Source organism: Periophthalmus magnuspinnatus, chromosome 19, assembly GCF_009829125.3.
Source record: "Periophthalmus magnuspinnatus isolate fPerMag1 chromosome 19, fPerMag1.2.pri, whole genome shotgun sequence".
NCBI classification, from domain to species: Eukaryota; Metazoa; Chordata; class Actinopteri; order Gobiiformes; family Gobiidae; genus Periophthalmus; species Periophthalmus magnuspinnatus.
The window spans coordinates 26,754,879-26,773,880 of record NC_047144.1 but is presented as its reverse complement, the minus strand read 5'-3'; the positions used below and the strand labels follow the sequence as shown (position 1 = coordinate 26,773,880).

The following is a 19,002-nucleotide window of genomic DNA, read 5'->3' as shown; positions in this document are numbered from 1 at the left end:
CTCTGGTGTAAATAAGCTAAACCAGATAGCTATGATAACATATACATTTAGGATCATTGTCATAGTATTTAAAGGGGCACTATGCAAATCCTCTTGTAGAGGATCTGTCACCTGCTTGTCTCCATGGAGATGATACTACTTTGCTAATGTTCATTGCTCAAAATGTGTTTTCATTGCTCAAAAATACTTGTAAAATTGCATTCATACCATGAGAAGGGTTGTCTCTCCACAGATCTGACCTGTAAATTGGCGTAGTGGGACTTCCTGCTGATGGGGTGCATGCATATGTCAAGGACAAGGCCCCAACAGATGACGTGCTCAGTGAATGTCTCAGACAGAGGAGCGGTGGAGGAACCATCATCGTAGGACAAGCCCCTGCACGGGATGTACAACTGGAACATAACTGAAGTGGCTGATATCAAGGAATCCTACCAATGGCTTGAGAAAGCTGGTCTGAAGGACAGCAAAGAGGCACTCATCCTTCTACACGGTAGCAGGCCTTGAGCACCCGAGCAATAGAGTCCCAGATCTACCACACCAGATAAGACCCAAGGTGTAGGCTATGCAAAGAGGCCCCTGAGACAATCCAGCACATAACTGCAGGGAAAGCATACATGGAGCGGCATAACCAAGTGGCAGGCATAGTGTACAGAAACATCTGTGCAGAGTACGGACTGGAAACCCCAAGATCAAGGTGGGAAACACCTCCAAATGTAGTGGAGAATGATCGAAGAAACTTACATTACTTTTTTTGTGACAGAGAAAATGTTATATCTGTGTACCAACATCTGCACCAGGACATTCAAGTACATCGTGATTAGCATATCAACTAACTTCTGCAGCTCCATTCTGACTGTATTGCTGAGACTATACTACACAGATAGCTTTACATAGTCTGCAGAGTACCAGCAAAGCCAGTCCCTCTCTCCCATGGCCCCCAGTGGAAACCTTCTGAGCTGGGCTATAGCTGTCTGCCTGGTGCTTGGAGCTTCTATCCCTCTCTTTTGCTCCTCCTATGGGGCACATGCTGCTGTGTTTATGTTTGTTTGTGTGTGTGTGTGCACGCAGGGACCCTTGTTTCCGCGGCCCCCTGGCTCCGAGCTTGCTGTGCCAAATGTGCAGTAATTAAGAGAGAAAGAGTTTGACAGTGAAGTGCGAGGAGAGGCGCGGAGAGCTGTCAGCGCCTAATTTAGACCCCTGTGATGTGCACTGACTGTGTGCCAACTGTACTCTGTGGATAAATGCAGTACTGTGCAGTAGTATGCAGTAGTACTCTGAGCAGTACACACCACACACACACACATATATATATATATATATATATATATATATATATATATATATATATATATATATATATATATATATATATATATAAAGCTGGTGTGTTATGCTGTGTTCTTCCTTCTGATATTAAAGATCCTTTATTAAACAAAATGGATTCTTGCAAGCTTTAAGCCATGCTATATTGCTATTACCTCATCAAAAACATGTTGAGAGTTATGTTTTGTTTCATTCACACATGTTTAAATAACCCTTTATTATTAGTCTGTCTACCTCTGCAAAGCTTAAAATGCTCTGTTCCACCTTGTGATGCCATGAAGTGGTAGTTTTCAAGTGAACAGCTCCTTTTGCCTTTAGTTCAGTAGAGATGGACAATTTCAGAGTGGAACTAATCCCAAGGATTCTAGTGGATTCTAGTGAAGGTGTATGGAGTATACTATAGAAATTAGACTTGTATGTATTTTCATGAAGACAATTCATAAGTATATCAAGCTTTTGAAACACCTGCAACACCTGTTAATTAAATTAATTAATTATGAGTAATTATTATTATTATTATTATTATTATTATTATTATTATTATTATTATTATTATTATTATTATTATTATTATTATTATTACTTTTATGGGTTATCAATGGGGTATGCTAACAAATAACATATTTGGATCACGGTGTTACCTTTTACTGTTTTGAATTACTATATAAGTTTTTATTTTTCCTCTGGCTTTCTACTGAGTTTATAACATTGTTCCCTCATCAAAACATGCCTGGAGATTTTAGATATCAACCATACATGTTTGAGTATTTTATCATATCTCTCCTGCAGCCTATTTGAACCCTAATTGTAGTTAGCTGTAAGCTGCAGCTTCTGTACAATACTCAGCTCACACATGACAATTATTGATAAATATACAAAAAACATGATACAAAACTGTACACAACAACTTCACCAACCTGATGTGATGTGCCCTAGTTTCATGAACGGGTTGCCCACATACATATGCTCTGAGGGTGAGTGACTTAGCGTAGGGAGCAAAGGGAGGAGGGGGACTCAGAGCTTCAAAAATGTAAGCAAAACTTAAAAAAAAAAAACGTGTTAATATGTTGTTTTTCAGTGAATATAGGCATTTTATAATAAAAGATGACACGGTCTAAATATGATCTAAATGTGTTATGTGTTAGCGGTTAATACCCCATGGAAGTAAAATACCTTCTTAAACAATAATGACATAAGACCTGCTCTTAGACTATACTGGTACAAACTTTAAGCCAAGGAGTTGTCTGAATTCCAAATCAGGCCCAAATAGAAGACATTCATATTGAGTAGCAGACCGCGTTATTGTTTGGGAGATTGGCTTTCCTCTGTAATGATTCTGTCTCGTGGAGATAAATGAAATGTCAAAACTGTGCGATGTTGTCTGTGTTGTTTTAGAGCAAAAATATCAAAGCCGGAAACCACGGCGACTGTGGCTCAACTTTTATCAACTCCACAAAGAATCGTTACTGAAATGTCAACACCAGCATGGTTTATTTATACTGTCGTCTAATGTGTAGAAATACTTGTAACAGAGAGCCAATGAGAGCCCAGCTACCTTTGCCTGTCGACCAATCAAAAGCATCCATACATATATAGTACCTGTCCCCATCCCTGCACCCGCAGCAGGAGAAGTATCAGCCTCCACAGCCTTTTCATCTCCTCTTCTCTTCTGTCTCTCTCTCATCTGTCTTTGACTCAAACCCTTTATTTCCTCTCAGCTCTCCTCTTTACCCATGTTCTATCCTCTATTTTTCTTTCTTTATGTTTTTTCAATATATAGTCTCTCACATCTTTACCTTCTCTCTTTTGATCCCCCTCCCTCTCTCCATCTTGCTTCTCTTCTGTTTTTCCACACCTCTTCCTCTCTCCTCTTTCCCCCTTTTCTTCTTCCCCTCTTGTCTCTCTCACTCGTCTCTCTCACTTTTTTCCACTCATCTAGCTTTTTCTCCGCTCTCTCTTTACCCTACTTTCTATCTCCTCTTTCCTTCCTCTATCCTCCCTCTCTTTCCCCTCTCAATTCCTGTCTTTCCCCCTCACTTTCACTCCCCTCCTATCTCTTTTCCTCTTCTTTCTCTTCCTCTCTCTCCCCCCTTCAGGAGCCATAATATCCTCTGGGGAGCCTCCATTATTTATATGTATTGAGGTGCCGTTTCATTAGAATGGGTCCTGTCCATTACCCAACAGCTCCACACTCACACACACACACACAGGCGGCCTACAGCAGATTGAATACCTGTGGCCCTAGTGCTCATTGCTCGGGAGGACCCCTGTGAGAAGAGCAGTGGAGCAGAGCCGAACCAATCTGTGCTTCACTCTGAGAGAACACGAGCATCCATGGGTGGGGTGTGTGGGCATCAATAGCTCGCTTATTCACCTTATTCCGAAAGTTGCCGTGGGTGCCGCCATCATCATAGGGGTATATGTATGTATATGTATTATTTTGCATGGAACTGCTGGTCTTGACAGCAAATACGTTTTATACAGACTACAAAGCTGTTTTAAAGCCTCCAGGAGAGTTAACTTGTGCAATTAATAAACAATAAATGCAATTAATTATATCCAGTTGAAAAAAAGTGGAATAATTAAATAAGATAATGTTCGTTCTTTTCTTCTTTTTTTTTTTTTTTAAAGGGGCATTATGCAAAATCAACTTTTTGGAGCTTTCTACCATGTTATAATATAAGTTTTAGATGTCATCCGTGCATGTTTAAGTAATCTAGTGATCTTTCCTGGGCCCTATTTGAACCCTCCTTACAGTTAGCAGAATGAGTCTGTACAAGGCTACATCACCCATGCTCCCACACGATCATTTTTCAGGAATATACAAAAGCATGATACAAAACAATATACTAAAACTTCACAAACTTGATGTGAAAAACAGTACTTTCATGAGCAGGATGCACGCTGATTGTGCTGTGATGTCACTCTGAAGGGGAGTGAGGGGGAACTCAGAGCGTCAAAACAAAACAGAAACTCGTCAAAGGTGTTTTATACGTTGTTTTCGGTGAACAAAGTATTTTACAAAAAATAAATGGTAACATGGTGACCTAAATACGTTATGTGCAATCAATACGCCAAAGAACTGTAATAACCCCTCTTTAATCATTCACAACAGCTAGATTCGTAGTCATAATATCTGGCAGCCATTAATAGGCAGTGTTGGGCATCTTACTTCAAAAATGTAATTAGTTATAGTTACAAGTTACTACCCAAAAAGTAACTGAGTTACTAACTCAGTTACTTTTTGGGAGAAGTAACTAGTTACTAGGCAAAGTAACTACTCCGTGTTACTTTACTCCACGTTACTTGTTATGTTAAAACAATAAAAACACAACAGATGTGAACCTTTAACATTTATTTTACTTTAACAGATTGCAATTATTTTGCATTTGTTTCCAAGTAAATTATAGAATTTATCAAAAAATAAAAAAAAAATATAAAACATTTCATTTGAAGTGCAAATAAATCAACATGTCACACAATTTCAGTCAACTGTACTTCAAGTATTTTCTTCATTAAAATAAACAGTAACAATAAAGTGCTTTCAGTATAATACTGAAAAGATTCATTACCATGTTTTGCAAAACCAAGGCATTCAAATATAAACCATGTAAAATAATACAAAACCTTTAACCTTCTCTGGCCACACACTGTAATTCTCTGTCCAGTATTCAAATATTAATCACCTCTGATCTGAGCCTGTTCCTCTTTGGAGAGAACACAGTCACGTTTCTGATCAAAACACAACTCGGACCCAATCCACTGTGAATGCACGTGTGGACAGGACGTCATTTCCCATCATGCATTACGCGTTTGTAGTCCATGCAGGCGGCCGCAGTCGGTGGAGAGCTGCTGCGCTCAAAAACTTCCCGTTACCGGCGCACAAGTTACGTCAGAGCAAGTTGGTGGCATCTTGGACACAAAACTAACCGGCATGCACCGCGCACCGATCGACGGCGTCGTATCTGCGCCTGCCTCATCTCAAACAAACCTTTTATCTCTGAGACTCTGATGAAGAGCAGAGTGAACTCAATTAAAAGTAATGTGCCACATTTTATTGTCAGTAATGGTAACGGCGTTACGACGCTGGGAAAAGTAATTAGTTAGATTACTCCGTTACTGAAAAAAGTAACGCAGTTAGTAACGCCGTTATAGTTTAACGCTGTTACTCCAACACTGTTAATAGGTGATTGGATTATTGTTTTGTATATTAAATAAAAATAAAAGAACTTGGCCATCATGTCCAATGTTTTTTTTATAATTAAGAAGAAATCTCTGTCTGGGGACACAAGCCATGTTTATGGAATTTGTTTTATAAATTCTACATTCTACCCAGCTCCATTTTAAACTGTTGGCATTTTAAAATGTTGTGATGTCACATCAATCCAACCTATTTTAATAGAGAACTCCCTCTCACCCCATCCACATCTACAGTATCTTCAGTTTTATGAAGGCATCCCACCTGAGACCGATGTGCATGCTGGGAAATGTAGTACACAAATAAAAGCTGTGCAATACAGGTAAGGTCGCCCCAGTTCAGCGGCTAGCATCATCAACGGCTAATTCACTGAGCGGAGTGTAACGTTGTACCATCTGTGCGCAGGATGAGAGTCGGGTTTGGGTGGGGCGAAAACAATTGGCCGGTATAAATGGATAATGATTACTGATTACAACAAACATGGGGCCCATTCATCAAGGGCTCGGTGGAGCTTGGTCTTGTACAGCTGCGGAGCGCTAACCATTGAACTATTTCATATTTCAGCCAGCACACGGGGCGAGAGGGGAGAGAGCTGTTTAATATTGGTTATACCACAACTGAATATGTTTACTCGTGTCAGACAGGCTTGTACATTTGAATTTGATTGTTATAACTGTGGGCTATATTAAAGTTGCACTGCATAACCATTCTTGTCTCCAGGGGGATAGTGATGCTCTCCCTAGAATTGGGGATGCACCGATCCGGCATTTTCAGTCCTGATACAGATATTGATACCTCAACTTTAATATTGACCAATAGCAGTGTATGGATGGAAAATGGCATTTATTCCCTTAAAGGTCCAATACTACATAAAACTGGCTCTTATGGGCCTTAAGCTATGCTATAATTACCTCCTCAAAAACAGATCTGGAGTTGTGTTTTGTCTCATTCACGCATGTCTGAGCAACCCTTTATTATTAGTCTGTCTACATCTCCAAAGCTCAAAATGCTCTATCCCACCTTGTAATGTCATCATGTGGTAGTTTTCAAGTTCACATCTCCATTTTACCTTTAGTTGAGTAGAAATTGGCAATTCCAGGGCTGAAAACATCCAAATGCTTCTAGTGAAGGTATGTGAAGTTTAAAAACATGGTGAAGCACTTACTGTATTACCACATGATGACATCACAAGGTGGAATAGAGCATTTTGAGTGTTTTGAGAGAAGAACTCAGCCTAAATAAACAGGATTTGTGTGTTAAACATGTGAATGAAACAAAATGCAACTCCAGATCTGTTTGTGATGAGCAAACAACATTATAAAATAGATCGGAAATGTAATATGGGCACTTAAACAAACAAACAAAAAAGAAAAAAAAAAACAAACAAACAGTAAAGTAATTACACAAGAGATTAAATTCTGGACTACTGAACAGATTCATGAATAAAATGTATGAGATGTTCTAGGCCCAAAAATCAGGCCCAATCACAATATTGGCTTAACCGATACTATGGAACTGATACCCGATTCAGCTGATTTCAGAATCAACACTGATATTCCATACCAGTATTGTGCATCCCTGTCTGGAATGATCCATAGTTTAGCATTAATATTATTTATCTTGCATTTAGTCAACTGCAGATTTCTGAATCCCCCAAACACATTAAAAAAAAAAAAAAAAAAAAAAAAAAAAAAAACATGCAATCTTGGCCTTGTGGGCATCATCTGCTTGTCTTCATGGAGAAAATGTAATGCCATACTCCGGAACATTCCAGGCAAGGCAATTGCATTTCCATGGAAACAAGTTGGTTACATAGTGCACCTTTAAAGCCCTTCTTTGTGAAATGTCTGGTATAAGCAGATAGTGTGGAAAATTCCAGGCAAAGCAATGAAATCTCCACAGAGAGAAGAAGTTGACGTACCCTTCCCTAGAAAAGTTCCACAATACCCCTGAATGAAATGATTTGCCATAATTGCTATGATTAACAGATGGAGAGGAGGAATAGGAGGAAAGGAGGGATAGGAGGAGAGGAGGGAGAGGAGACGAGGAGGACAGGAGAGAAGAGGGGTGGAGGAAGAAGAGGGAGAGGAAGAGGAGGAAGAAGAGAAGAGGAGGGACAGAAGGAGAAGAGTAGAAGATGAGGAGGAATAGGAGGAGAGGAGGAAGAGGAGTGGAGGAAGAGAGGGAGAGGAAGAGAAGTGGAAGGGGAGGAAGAGGAGGAAAGCAGAAAAGGAGGAGAGGAGAGGCAGAAGGAGAAGAGGGAGAGGAAGATAAGGAGGAAGAGGAGGGACAGGAAGTTGAGGAGAGGGAGAAAGAAAAGGAAGAAAGAAGGAGGAGAGGAAGGGGGAGGAGAAGGCAAAGACGATCTTCAAATATTTTGCCATGAATGCTATAGTTAACAGATTCAAATCAAATTTGATATTTACTTGCAGCCACAGCAGTCTAGCAAAACAAACATGTATCTTTGCTAATAAGCACAAAGACAAGGTTTTCATTCACTATAAACTGCTGTGTAGATCTGGTCCATTCCAATTCCTCCCGTGCCCCATCCTCTCTACCGTGCCCAGCCCGGAGCACTGTGCCCAGAATGTTAAGTCCACATCCCCATTCCTCTGGTGCCCTTCATCGCTCTTAAGAAAAACCTCATTGCACACTTTGTTTTCTTGCACAATAGGATGGGACTTATCTGCCTGGGCCAGTCCTTCCTCCCACTGAATAATAGATCAGAGATGAGTCTAGCTCCCAGCCGACGAAGAGGAGAAGACGAGGAAGAGGAAGAGAGGAGGAATAGGAGGAGATGAGAGAGGAGGAGGGAGAGGAGAGGATGAGATGAGGGAGAGGAGGGTGAGAAGAAGAACAGGGAGATGTGGAGAGGAGGAATGGAGCGAGATAAGACGAGAAAGGGAAAGGAGAGAGAGGAAAAAGAGGAAGAGAGGAGGATAAGGTGGAGGAGATGAGGCAGAGGAGGAGAGGGAGGAGGAGAGAAGGGAGAAGAGGAGAGAAGGGAGAAGAGGAGAGGAGGGAGATGAGCAAGCGAAGGGAGAGAAGTAGAGTAGGGAGAGGAAGCAGAAGGAGAGGAGAAGAGGAGGGAGAGGAGGAGCAGGAGGATGAGAAGAACTGAGGAAGGGAGGGGGAGCAGAGAGAGAAGAGGGAGGAGGGGGAAAGAGAGGAGGAGAGCTTAAAAGGAGTGCTTAAGGTCATGACACAGACAGATAGGATGTGTGTGAGGTAACGCCATTGGAAACTCCACCAAACACTGACCACGGGCTATTTCGAACAAGAGTGTCATTCAGCCCGGGACACTCCACCAAGGACGAGCACACGGAGGAAACAACATGTCCTGAGTCAAATAGTCATGTCTATAGGAGATCCAAATAATGATGATTATAGATGTCACTTTTTAAAAATATTTTAGTTTTGAAATCAAATTAAACTCTTACGTTTGAATATTTAAAGAAATAGGATGTAACATTCTGGAGGTGGCCAGAATATCACCTACATGAGTACTTGTTTAAAAATGTACTTAAAGAATAAAAAGTAAAAGTATTTCACACAGATTTTGATAAAGTGTTGTTAAATTCATTCATTAAAAATATACACTTATTTTGGTCGGCAGTAGAAATATGAGTCAATTTTGTACTTTTTCTTATGAATTTTGTGTATTCAATTTTTGTTTGCCCCAAGCCAAAGCTTGAACTTGAAAACTTTTAACCAGTTACCATGAACATGGTAAATATAAACCCTCAAATAATCTGTCCAGCTGAAAATGTACAGAGAAGAGAGTACAGAAACCTGCTTTCAAATTTAGTGAAGTAAAAGTAAAAAGTACTTATTCCACTTTATTCCATAGTATGGCATAAAAGTGATCTATCTTTGTGGATAAAGGAACAACATTTCCACGGAAACAAGTAGTAGGTTGTCCTCGTCTAGGCCAAATAAGAGTCAAGTTTGTGGAGATGCAGGACGTATGTTTTCCTACATTTTTCACAAAAAAATCATACATCATCCCTACATTCTTTTTTTTACTATAACTTGAGTAATTTCGTAGATCACTAATTTACTTCAGTGTAATTGGTGGCTGCACCCTCAACATAATAAAAATATATACACATTGAAACTAAAACTAAAATTTTGACCTGTAAACTGAAGTTCCTTGCTTATATTTTGAACTTAAGCGATTTTGAACAAATCCTGATAATGTGTTTTTGCAGTCTAGGAGGTTGCATTAGTGCAGTGTTGCTGGTATCATTAGTGCAGTGTTGCTGATAGCATCACTGCAGTGTAGCAGGTAGCATTAGAGCAGTGTTGCCGATAGCATCACTGCAGTGTAGCAGGTAGCATTAGAGCAGTGTTGCCAATAGCATCACTGCAGTGTAGCAGGTAGCATTAGAGCATTGTTGCTGGTGGCATTAGTGCAGTGTAGCAGGTAGCATTAGAGCAGTGTAGCAGGTAGCATTAGAGCAGTGTTGCTGGTAGCATTAGTGCAGTGTAGCAGGTAGCATTAGTGCAGTGTTACTGGTAGCATTAGTGCAGTGTAGCAGATAGCGTTAGAGCAGTGTTACTGGTAGCATTAGTGCAGTGTAGCAGGTAGCATTAGTGCAGTGTTGCTGGTAGCATTAGTGCAGTGTTGCTGGTAGCATTAGTGCAGTGTAGCAGGTAGCATTAGTGCAGTGTTGCTGGTAGCATTAACACATGACTGCAGAGTCCCAGTGAGCTCGCTGCTTGGGCAGTTAAAGCAGGAGGAGGCTACATGGGGAGAGCTTTGCAGTGGCTCTGTTTGAAAGTGCGGGCATTTGGAATGGCACATCACAGTCCAGCAGCACTTCAGAGGCCTGGGCATTTCACGGCATGTTGTACCGAGTCAGGGGCATTTGACACACATAAGATGCACTTACCTTTAAATGCCTGGATAACTGGCCCAGTCCATTTTAAACCATTTTTTCAAAATTCATATAAACCCGGGAACCATTGAGGTGTTGTGAATGGAAGCTCAAAGATCTCAAAAACACACCTGGTGAAGCTAATGCAACAGACTAGGAGAGGCATTCTCCTAGTGGGGAAACATGTGTGTGTGTGTGTGTGTGTGTGTGTGTGTGTGTGTGTGTGTGTGTGTGTGTTGCTTATATGTTAATGAAATGAGTAATCTAACCTGTCATATAACCTGTGATATGCATTTTAAAGGAACTATACTACATTATTTTCTATATTATCTATTATGTTGTTTCATCATCACAGACATACCTAAAGTTGTGTTTTGTTTCAATGAAAACACTTGTGATGTCATGTGGTAATACAGGAAATTCTCCACTGTGTTTTTAAACTCCATACACCTTTACTAGAATCATCTGGATGATTGCAGTTATGGAATCACCTAACTTTAGCGAACAAAAGGTAAAAGGTAGCTGTTAACTTGAAAACTACTACTTCATGACATCACAAGGTGGAACAGGGCATTTGGAACTTTGGAGATGTAGACAGATATAATAAAGCATTACTCAAACAAGTGTGAATGAAAGAAAACACAAATCTGGGTATATTTTTGATGATGTAACATTATAACACAGCTAAAATCTCACAAGAATCCATTTTGGCATAATCAGTCTTTAATTTGATCACATTTTCTTCACTTCTCAGGACACATATACTTTTTTGGGGGGGTACTTTAAAAATCAACCTTCTACTATTGAAATGCAAGCACTGTTTTCTTTGCAGCCATATTCTTCTTAATGTGGAGGCAACTTAACAATGCGGGGTTGTTGTTTCTGACATCGTCTCCTTTTTAATGATCCAGTATGCTGGTATTTGTCAATGTAAATGTACTACCCTCTGTACAGCTGTGATTAGCCTAGACAAAGCCCAGAACCCTCTGTCCCTCCCCTCCCTTGCTTCACTTTTAAATCTGCCCCATGGACCTGCTCAAATTGGTTTTCACGCCATCCTATTATTGTTTTTTTTGCAAATGTGGTGTGTGTTGGGAGAGTTAGCGCTGCCTCTTCTTACTGCTGAACTTTTTTTTTTCTTTTCATTATCATACCGCAATTTCAGCGTAATTTGACGGCGTTAATTGGCATGCTCCTCGCGCGGCTCCGGTACAGTGCGGAATCAGAGGAACGTTTGGAGCTACTGTAGCTAACATCTGCGTAACTGTGATAGCTCTAGCTTTTGGAGAGCCAGATGACAAGACACACAATTTTTTTCTTTTTCTTTCAGAATTCAAAGACAACAAGCCTAGAGGCAGGAGGAGCAGATAAAATGACAGGGTAGTACCGCATAGAGGTACTAGTGAAATGAAGGGAGAGCTAATTTGGAGATTACAATGGAGGATAAGATGTAACGTAGCACCACTCTCTGCTAGTGTGGATGAAAACTCTGTTGGAAGTGCTCAGTATTGCAAAATTAAAATAATATTGAAATAATTTTAGCAGTGATAAACTCTGTTAGCCTGACATGTTTATCCAGCAACACCACAACATCTGCAAATTCATGCTGTGTTACAGGCAGCTGGAAACAGGGATATTTCCCACCTCTGACTTGGAAAAAAAAATCACTGGAACACTGCTGGTATTTCCATTTCTAAAATTAGAGATAGTCAAGGGCCACTTCACATTAAACTGTGGTGTAACACAAAAAAGTGGATTTTTAAACCACCACACCATCAATCTAAACATATGTTACATATGTATATTTTTTCCCATGTATATGAGCCAAATATGTCTTGCCCCAGTACAAATATTTACCTGTCCAGCCAGAATAAAACTTAATGATGAGTGGGTCTGGAACCGTCTCTCTGATTCCAGAGGGCACACTTGACAGGCGGATTAGTCAATCCTAGAGAAGCCTGGTCCATTTGTGTCAAAACAAACATGGTGGCTTACCAGTGAAAAAATCCCAAAACAAAAAAAACAAAAAACAGAGGACTGAGAAGCGTGTGGATTTCTGCAAACTGTTCAAAATTACCTTTTTTTAAATTTTATTTTATTTTTTACATTTTTTAAGACAATCAGGTACAGAGTCCTAAAGCTATAGCAAAATGTAACTTGTAAAGAACTAGTATGTTTCATAGTAAATCTCTAACAGCACTGAGATTAGCACTTTGTACTACATGTCATAAGCACGTAGAATAGCCGAAACTGTCCTTGTGAACTAAACAAAGAATTGAGAGGTTGGGAAGGCTCTCATTGAACAATGGAGTGGGTGAAACAGAACAATTCAAACACAGCAGTTACTGATGTGAATGTTTTCTAAAAGAGCTTATCTTACTTACCGGACATTTTTTTCTTTAAATTCTTCCTTCTATTTTTGTCTATTACCTGACATAAATCCTAGAGTTCCATTTGGAGAGAACGATTAGACAACAGTGCACAATGGACCTGATCAATAACCCTGCCCTCCATTTTGGATCAGTCCCCAGCTCTAAAACTGGGCCGTCCATCTTGGATCAGCCTTGGTCTTCCATCTTGGATCCGTCCCCTGCTCTCATCCTTGGCCCTCCATTTTGTATCAGTCACTGTAATGACTATGGTAATGACTGAAATACAAGGAGTCTTGAGTGCCTTTGCTTTGGAATTGCAAGATTTTAAATTTAAAGTTTAAAATAATGATAAAAAACGCCCTCAGTATTTAGACTAGTATAAATACTGGCGTGTCATTTAGATTTCATTTCATTTATATTTTCAATATAAATGTATGGGCTCTTGTGGGCCCTCTGTCGGCCCTGGGGCCCTAAGCAGCTGCTTAGTCTGCTTATAGGCTGAACCGACCCTGTCTGGACATGTTTGTGCAAGCACACAGTAATGAACGTGGTTTGAGGTAAAAAAAAAAAAAAAGTGCTTAAAACAAGTCTAGTGATGATTTATGCACTTAAAAACTGCACAGGGCTTCTATCTGTAAAGGACTTACAAAGGTTTACTGAAATCAACATGAATGAGGTGAAATGTACAACTCCTTGTTTGTTTTAATGATGGAACAATATGGTTACAAGCTCAAAAAGGTCTGGTTTTGCATAATATGTGTTCTTTAATGTTTTAAAGCCATTACTGTTGTAAAATATGGAAATAGAAATATGTGCATCTCATTAGCGCTTGTTCAGCTATGACGCACAGCATTTATCTAGGTGATTCTATTTGAGGCTTCTTTTTGTGGGGCTTGGGTTACTTGTTATAAAACTTTTTTTCTTTTTTTTTTCCTTCAAATCATTGGTCGCTTGTTGCTCTCTGAAAATCTGCCAACCCTGACCAGCCGCCTACTCAAGCCTGGGTTCTCCATCTTCCATCTTGAATCAACCCCCCCCCCCCCCCCCCCCCCCAGATGAGAACCGTGTGGGGGCAGACAGTGATGTAGCGCAAAAAGCTCCACAGAGTGACACTGAAAAACACTCCCAGCGTCTGCAGTGACAGGAGGCATTAACACGCGCCGCCCTCGACTGGTGTGGAGCTGTACTGCGGGCTGTTGCATCAGCTGCCACTGTCTCATCTATCGGCGCACATTGTCTCTCCACGGAGCTTTGGAAAGACTCCCATTTTAAGCATTTTTTTCCCCAATATTTTTCAGCATTGCATGTCATATTTCTCACACACAAAAATGGTGATTGGAGAAAGCCCTGTGCTGCTGAACACTGGGATTTGTGCCTGCCGCCCTCGGCTAGCAACTGCAAACATGAGCCATGTTAAAAGCATGGGAGCACAGCTACTGCAACTCGCTATCTTTGGATTTTAGGACAGCAGATGTACCACACTTGAAGCCTAACTCACTGTCAATGTCAAATATCCATCACAAGTCCTGAACTGCAACAAATAAATAGAAGAATGAACAAAATAATTAGCCATAAAAGTTACTTATTCAACTCTCTGCAGCTCAGATCTCATCGTATTACAACAAAAATAATAAAAAATAAAAATAAAAATAATAAAAATATGTGCTCAGAGAGACAAGACTGAGCAAGTTTAGGAAGTTTGTTGAAAATTATACTTAATACACTTTCAGTTTGTGTCGCAAATCCAGATTAGTCTGATCCCTACTCCCTCAGTCATTTGCCATTTGTTTATTTCAGTGACACGTGTGAAACGAAGGAGCCCATTGGTCACTTGGTCACCTGTCATTTATAAATAAAATACAATCAAAAAAAACTTTGATGTAACATAGTTAATAATTTAATAATTTGCTCATTGATTCTGTAGAAATCTGCCATGTTGTAAATCCCATATATATATATATATATATATATATATATATATATATATATATATATATATATATATATATATATATATATATATATATATATATATGTATATATATATTTTTTTTTTTCTTTCTTTTTTTTTCTTTTTGCATAAACTGCCATATTTGTTTTGATACAGATGGTCCATGTGTGTCCCTGATTGGCTAATCCACCTGTCATTCACGACCATCTGAGCTTAGTGATATATAACTGGTGATCTGATTTACATCTTCATAAAATATTAGGAAGTATGTATTGGCATGCGGACAGGACAATAGGAGCACTCCCTTTGCTGCATTCTCATGATTAAATGTAGCAATAGAATTCTAAACACTACACTAAAACAGTCTGTTCCAAAAACTCCCTCAGAAGTGAGGCTGCAATAGTTTGGACTTCTACAAAACAAAACCCAAAAGTTAGTATTGCGTGACCAAAACCTCTCTGACTGATTTTTTCTTTTTGCATTTGAAGTGAAAGTGTTTGTGAGTGGAATAAACACAGACATTAGTGCTGCTGCAGTAGTCTGGGCACACTGACAGTGCCTAAACTAAAAGATAAATGAGTCCCAATGTGAGCCACAGACGTGTATCAGAGTGGAGGAGTTCTATGATTAATGAGACTGCTGGCCATAACGTTTATTAACAAACATTTTAGTGATCAAACATGTAAACAACAATACTATATATATATATATATATATATATATGCCAGTTTATGACATGGTCTCGAGTTGGGAGACCACTAACCATTGAATAGTTGTTGTCATGCATCGTTATTATTGTTTTGCTTGTGATGTTCTGCAGTATGGTATTATTATTCACCATGGATAAAACAGGTCACACCACTATTCTCAAACTGCATGGAAAAGGGAATAAGTCTTGTGGGACATTTCAGGCAAAGCAATTACATAGAGGCAAGCAGGTGGAAGAGCCCAATCAGAAAAGTCATATAAGGCAACTTTATTTTGCCATTCTAAAGCAGCGCTACAGTGACATGGTGAGATGAGTTTTTACTAGCTAAAAAATATATGCCTCATTCTTATGGCTACACTTACACTTAAAGACACAAGCAATTTCATAAGATTTTTTAGTTCATCCTCTGTATCCGTGCAGTCAAATCTTGAGACAAGCTTAGTCAGGAGTACCTACAATTGTATTTAGACTTTTGTGTATTCAAGTAAATATATAATAAAGATAAGGTAAAGATAATAAAGATGAGGTATTATGCAAAATCAACCTTTTTGAGATTTCTAACATGTTATAATGTTGTTCCCTCATCATAACATGCCTGAAGGGGCATTTTAGCGATCTCTCCCAGGACCTACTTGAACCCTCCTCACAGTTAGACTATTTTCCATAAATATACAAAAACATGATACAAAACTACACAACAACTTGACAAACCTGATGCAATGTGCAATAATGTCATGAGCAGGATGCGCGCTGAATCTGTTGTAATAATCTGAAGGGTGAGTGACTAAGTGCGGGGGGCAAAGGGTAAAATGTTGATCTTAATATGTTATGTGTTACCTCCCATCAAATTATGTAATATTGTTCAATATACTTAAAATATATATATATATATATATATATATATATATATATATATATATATATATATATATATATATTTATTTATTTATTTATTTATTTATATTTATATTATATAAATATATATATATTATATAAATAAATAAATAAATAAATATATATATATATATATATATATATATATATATATATATATATATATATATATATATATATATATATATATATATATATATATATATATATATATATATATATATATCCCTAATTGCTTAGGTTTTCAGCCTGATTTCAGTATATCAATGAATATATCAATGAACCACTCACCCATTCAAAACACGAATTCATACACCAGTTTAAGCAGACACCGGGGGCAACGTGGGTTAACTGTCTTGCCCAAGGACACAATCACAGCATTCATCTGTGGGATTTGGAATCACACTGCCAAACCATGGGCCAGTGGATCTAACTGCTCTACCAATGATGTTTATGTTGAGAGTGGGATTTAGATAATGGACAAACATGCTACCCACTGAGTGACTGTTGCAGAAAGCATTTAGAACAAAGCCATTTAGTACATACATTTTGAAATCCAAACTATTTAAAAATGTGTGCATTCAGTTATCATGAAAAATACTGATGGGAAAAAAGAGATGAAAATGCATCACATTTATATATTTTTTTGTTTGTTTTTTTGTTTATTCATTCTTTTTAAGTGGCTAACACATCTGGAGATTCTCAGTCGTTAGTTGTTTTGAGGCTGCGCTCCCAGAGGAAAAAGTCTAAAAATACATCATCTGGGTAATTGTAGGAAATCAAAACAGAGCATAATGGCGCTCCTGTCTGTGTTAGTGTTGTCTTTGAAAAGATCGACCATTTCAATTTGTAGGCATCAAAAAACATGATGTTAAAATGGAAAACCATTATTCATAGTTATCAAATTTTCATATTTGGTAACGACGCTTTTAAGACTATAATCATGTAATATGATTTTGTATTTTTTTCATTTTGCCACATTGTAATTTCCCATAAAACACCAAGAAAATAAATGTATAAATATTAAAGGTCTTCTGTATTTGTATCTGAATTGGCCCAGTACAGCTATAAGTCCACTGCATGATGTCTGCACCCGGTAATCAGGACGAAGGTGTTAGCATGCTAGTTGTTGTTAGCTTTACCATCACAGAAAATGCTGTTCTGGTCTGTGAAAAACCCTTATAACAGTGCTTCTTAACCTGGGTTCAATCGAACCCTAGGGGTTCGGTGAGACAGTCTCAGGGGTTCGGCGGAGGTCAAGGCACATTGGTGAATTGAGACACAGCATGAGACACGGCCAGAGTGAGTGGCTAGAGTGAGTGGCCAGAGTGATGCCCCGGCATTGACTGGGAGGATCCCGGCGACAACTGTGCTCTGATTGGACATCTTCGAGGGACCATGGAAGCACATAACTACCGTACCGTAATGACAGTAACATATTTAAAGAGCCCCATGCCTCTGCTTTGACATGCCGTTTGAATATACATGAGAGCACGATTGGTTGTGGAGTTACGATGTGTGTTAAAATGTTAAAAATAATAATAGCATAAATACAATAAGTCCATTATTGGAATACATAAAGTTAAAAATTAAAATGAAAAAGGTCAAGTCTTTGTGAAAAGGTATGTATGTAATTTGTTGTGAGTTCATGCATTGTATTGGTTTTATTCTTTGAACACAGTGATGTTAATGCACGATTCATTTTGTGCACCAGTAAAACATACATATGCCTTGAATTTGAAAAAAATCATATTTTATTTTTCAATAAAGAATGGTTCGGTGAATGTGCATATGAAATAGGTGGGGTTCAGTACCTCCAACAAGGTTAAGGTTACTCATCATGGTGAATAATTAGGATGCTCTGTATGCATAAATTAAGTGAGGAATAACTTTGGACCACTGCAAACCATTTAAAATTTAAAACTAGTTCTGGTTTTCATGTTTTGAAAACCGCATTAAAAGAGGGGATATTCCACTTGTATGGGGTATTAACTGCTAACACAGAACATCTTTAGATCATGGTTTTGTACCTTTATGTGGAAGTGTTGGTAACACTTTATAATAACTACAAAGTATTTAGCCTTAATAAAGCATGTACAAAGACTTTTTTAATAATGACCAAACACTTAATTAATAGTGATTTGGGCTTAATAACTACTTAATTACAATCTTAATAAACACTTAATTAGCAATTAATTGGCTTGTGTTATAGTTATAGTGTTGTGTATAGTTACTCATACTTATTTCATGCTTAGTTCCTCCTTAACTAACCATTTGTGTGTGTATTTGTAAATGCATATTTAAGTATCAACTCAAACACTTGTTAATGATTAGTAAACTATGAGAGAATGATTTACTAATCCTGCAATGCAATGATAATTCAGGCAGCTATTACCTGTTAAGTAAGTCTTTTTGAAAGCTTTTCTAAAGTGAAGACTAATTATGCTTTATTAAATCTTTGTTAAGGTTGGCCAAACTCCACAGAAACAATAACAGAATTTTCACATTATTTAGGCCTGTGATAATAATTAAGAAATGCCTGAATAACACCATTAGTTCATGATTTATTCAACCAGTAGCTAATACCTTTTTGTAATCCCTTCTAAATTGAAGACTATTTTAACTTAATTAAGTACTTGCTAAGGTACTATACTAGCCATTATCTAAGCCCAGAG

General features: G+C 38.4%; 1 protein-coding gene across 5 annotated transcripts in view; it reads right to left on the bottom strand.

The window, feature by feature from the left end:
* LOC117387819 (protein shisa-6) overlaps positions 1-19,002 on the bottom strand; it is a 162,381-nt gene that overhangs the window by 79,976 nt on the left and 63,403 nt on the right. Inside the window, exon 4 of one of the 5 annotated variants that reach the window (XM_055229564.1) lies at positions 13,768-13,780. The exons of the other annotated variants lie outside the window; for them this stretch is intronic. Within the exon in view, the coding sequence (XP_055085539.1) occupies positions 13,768-13,780 (13 nt within the window). The remainder of the gene's footprint in view (positions 1-13,767; positions 13,781-19,002) is intronic. 5 annotated transcript variants of the gene reach the window in all.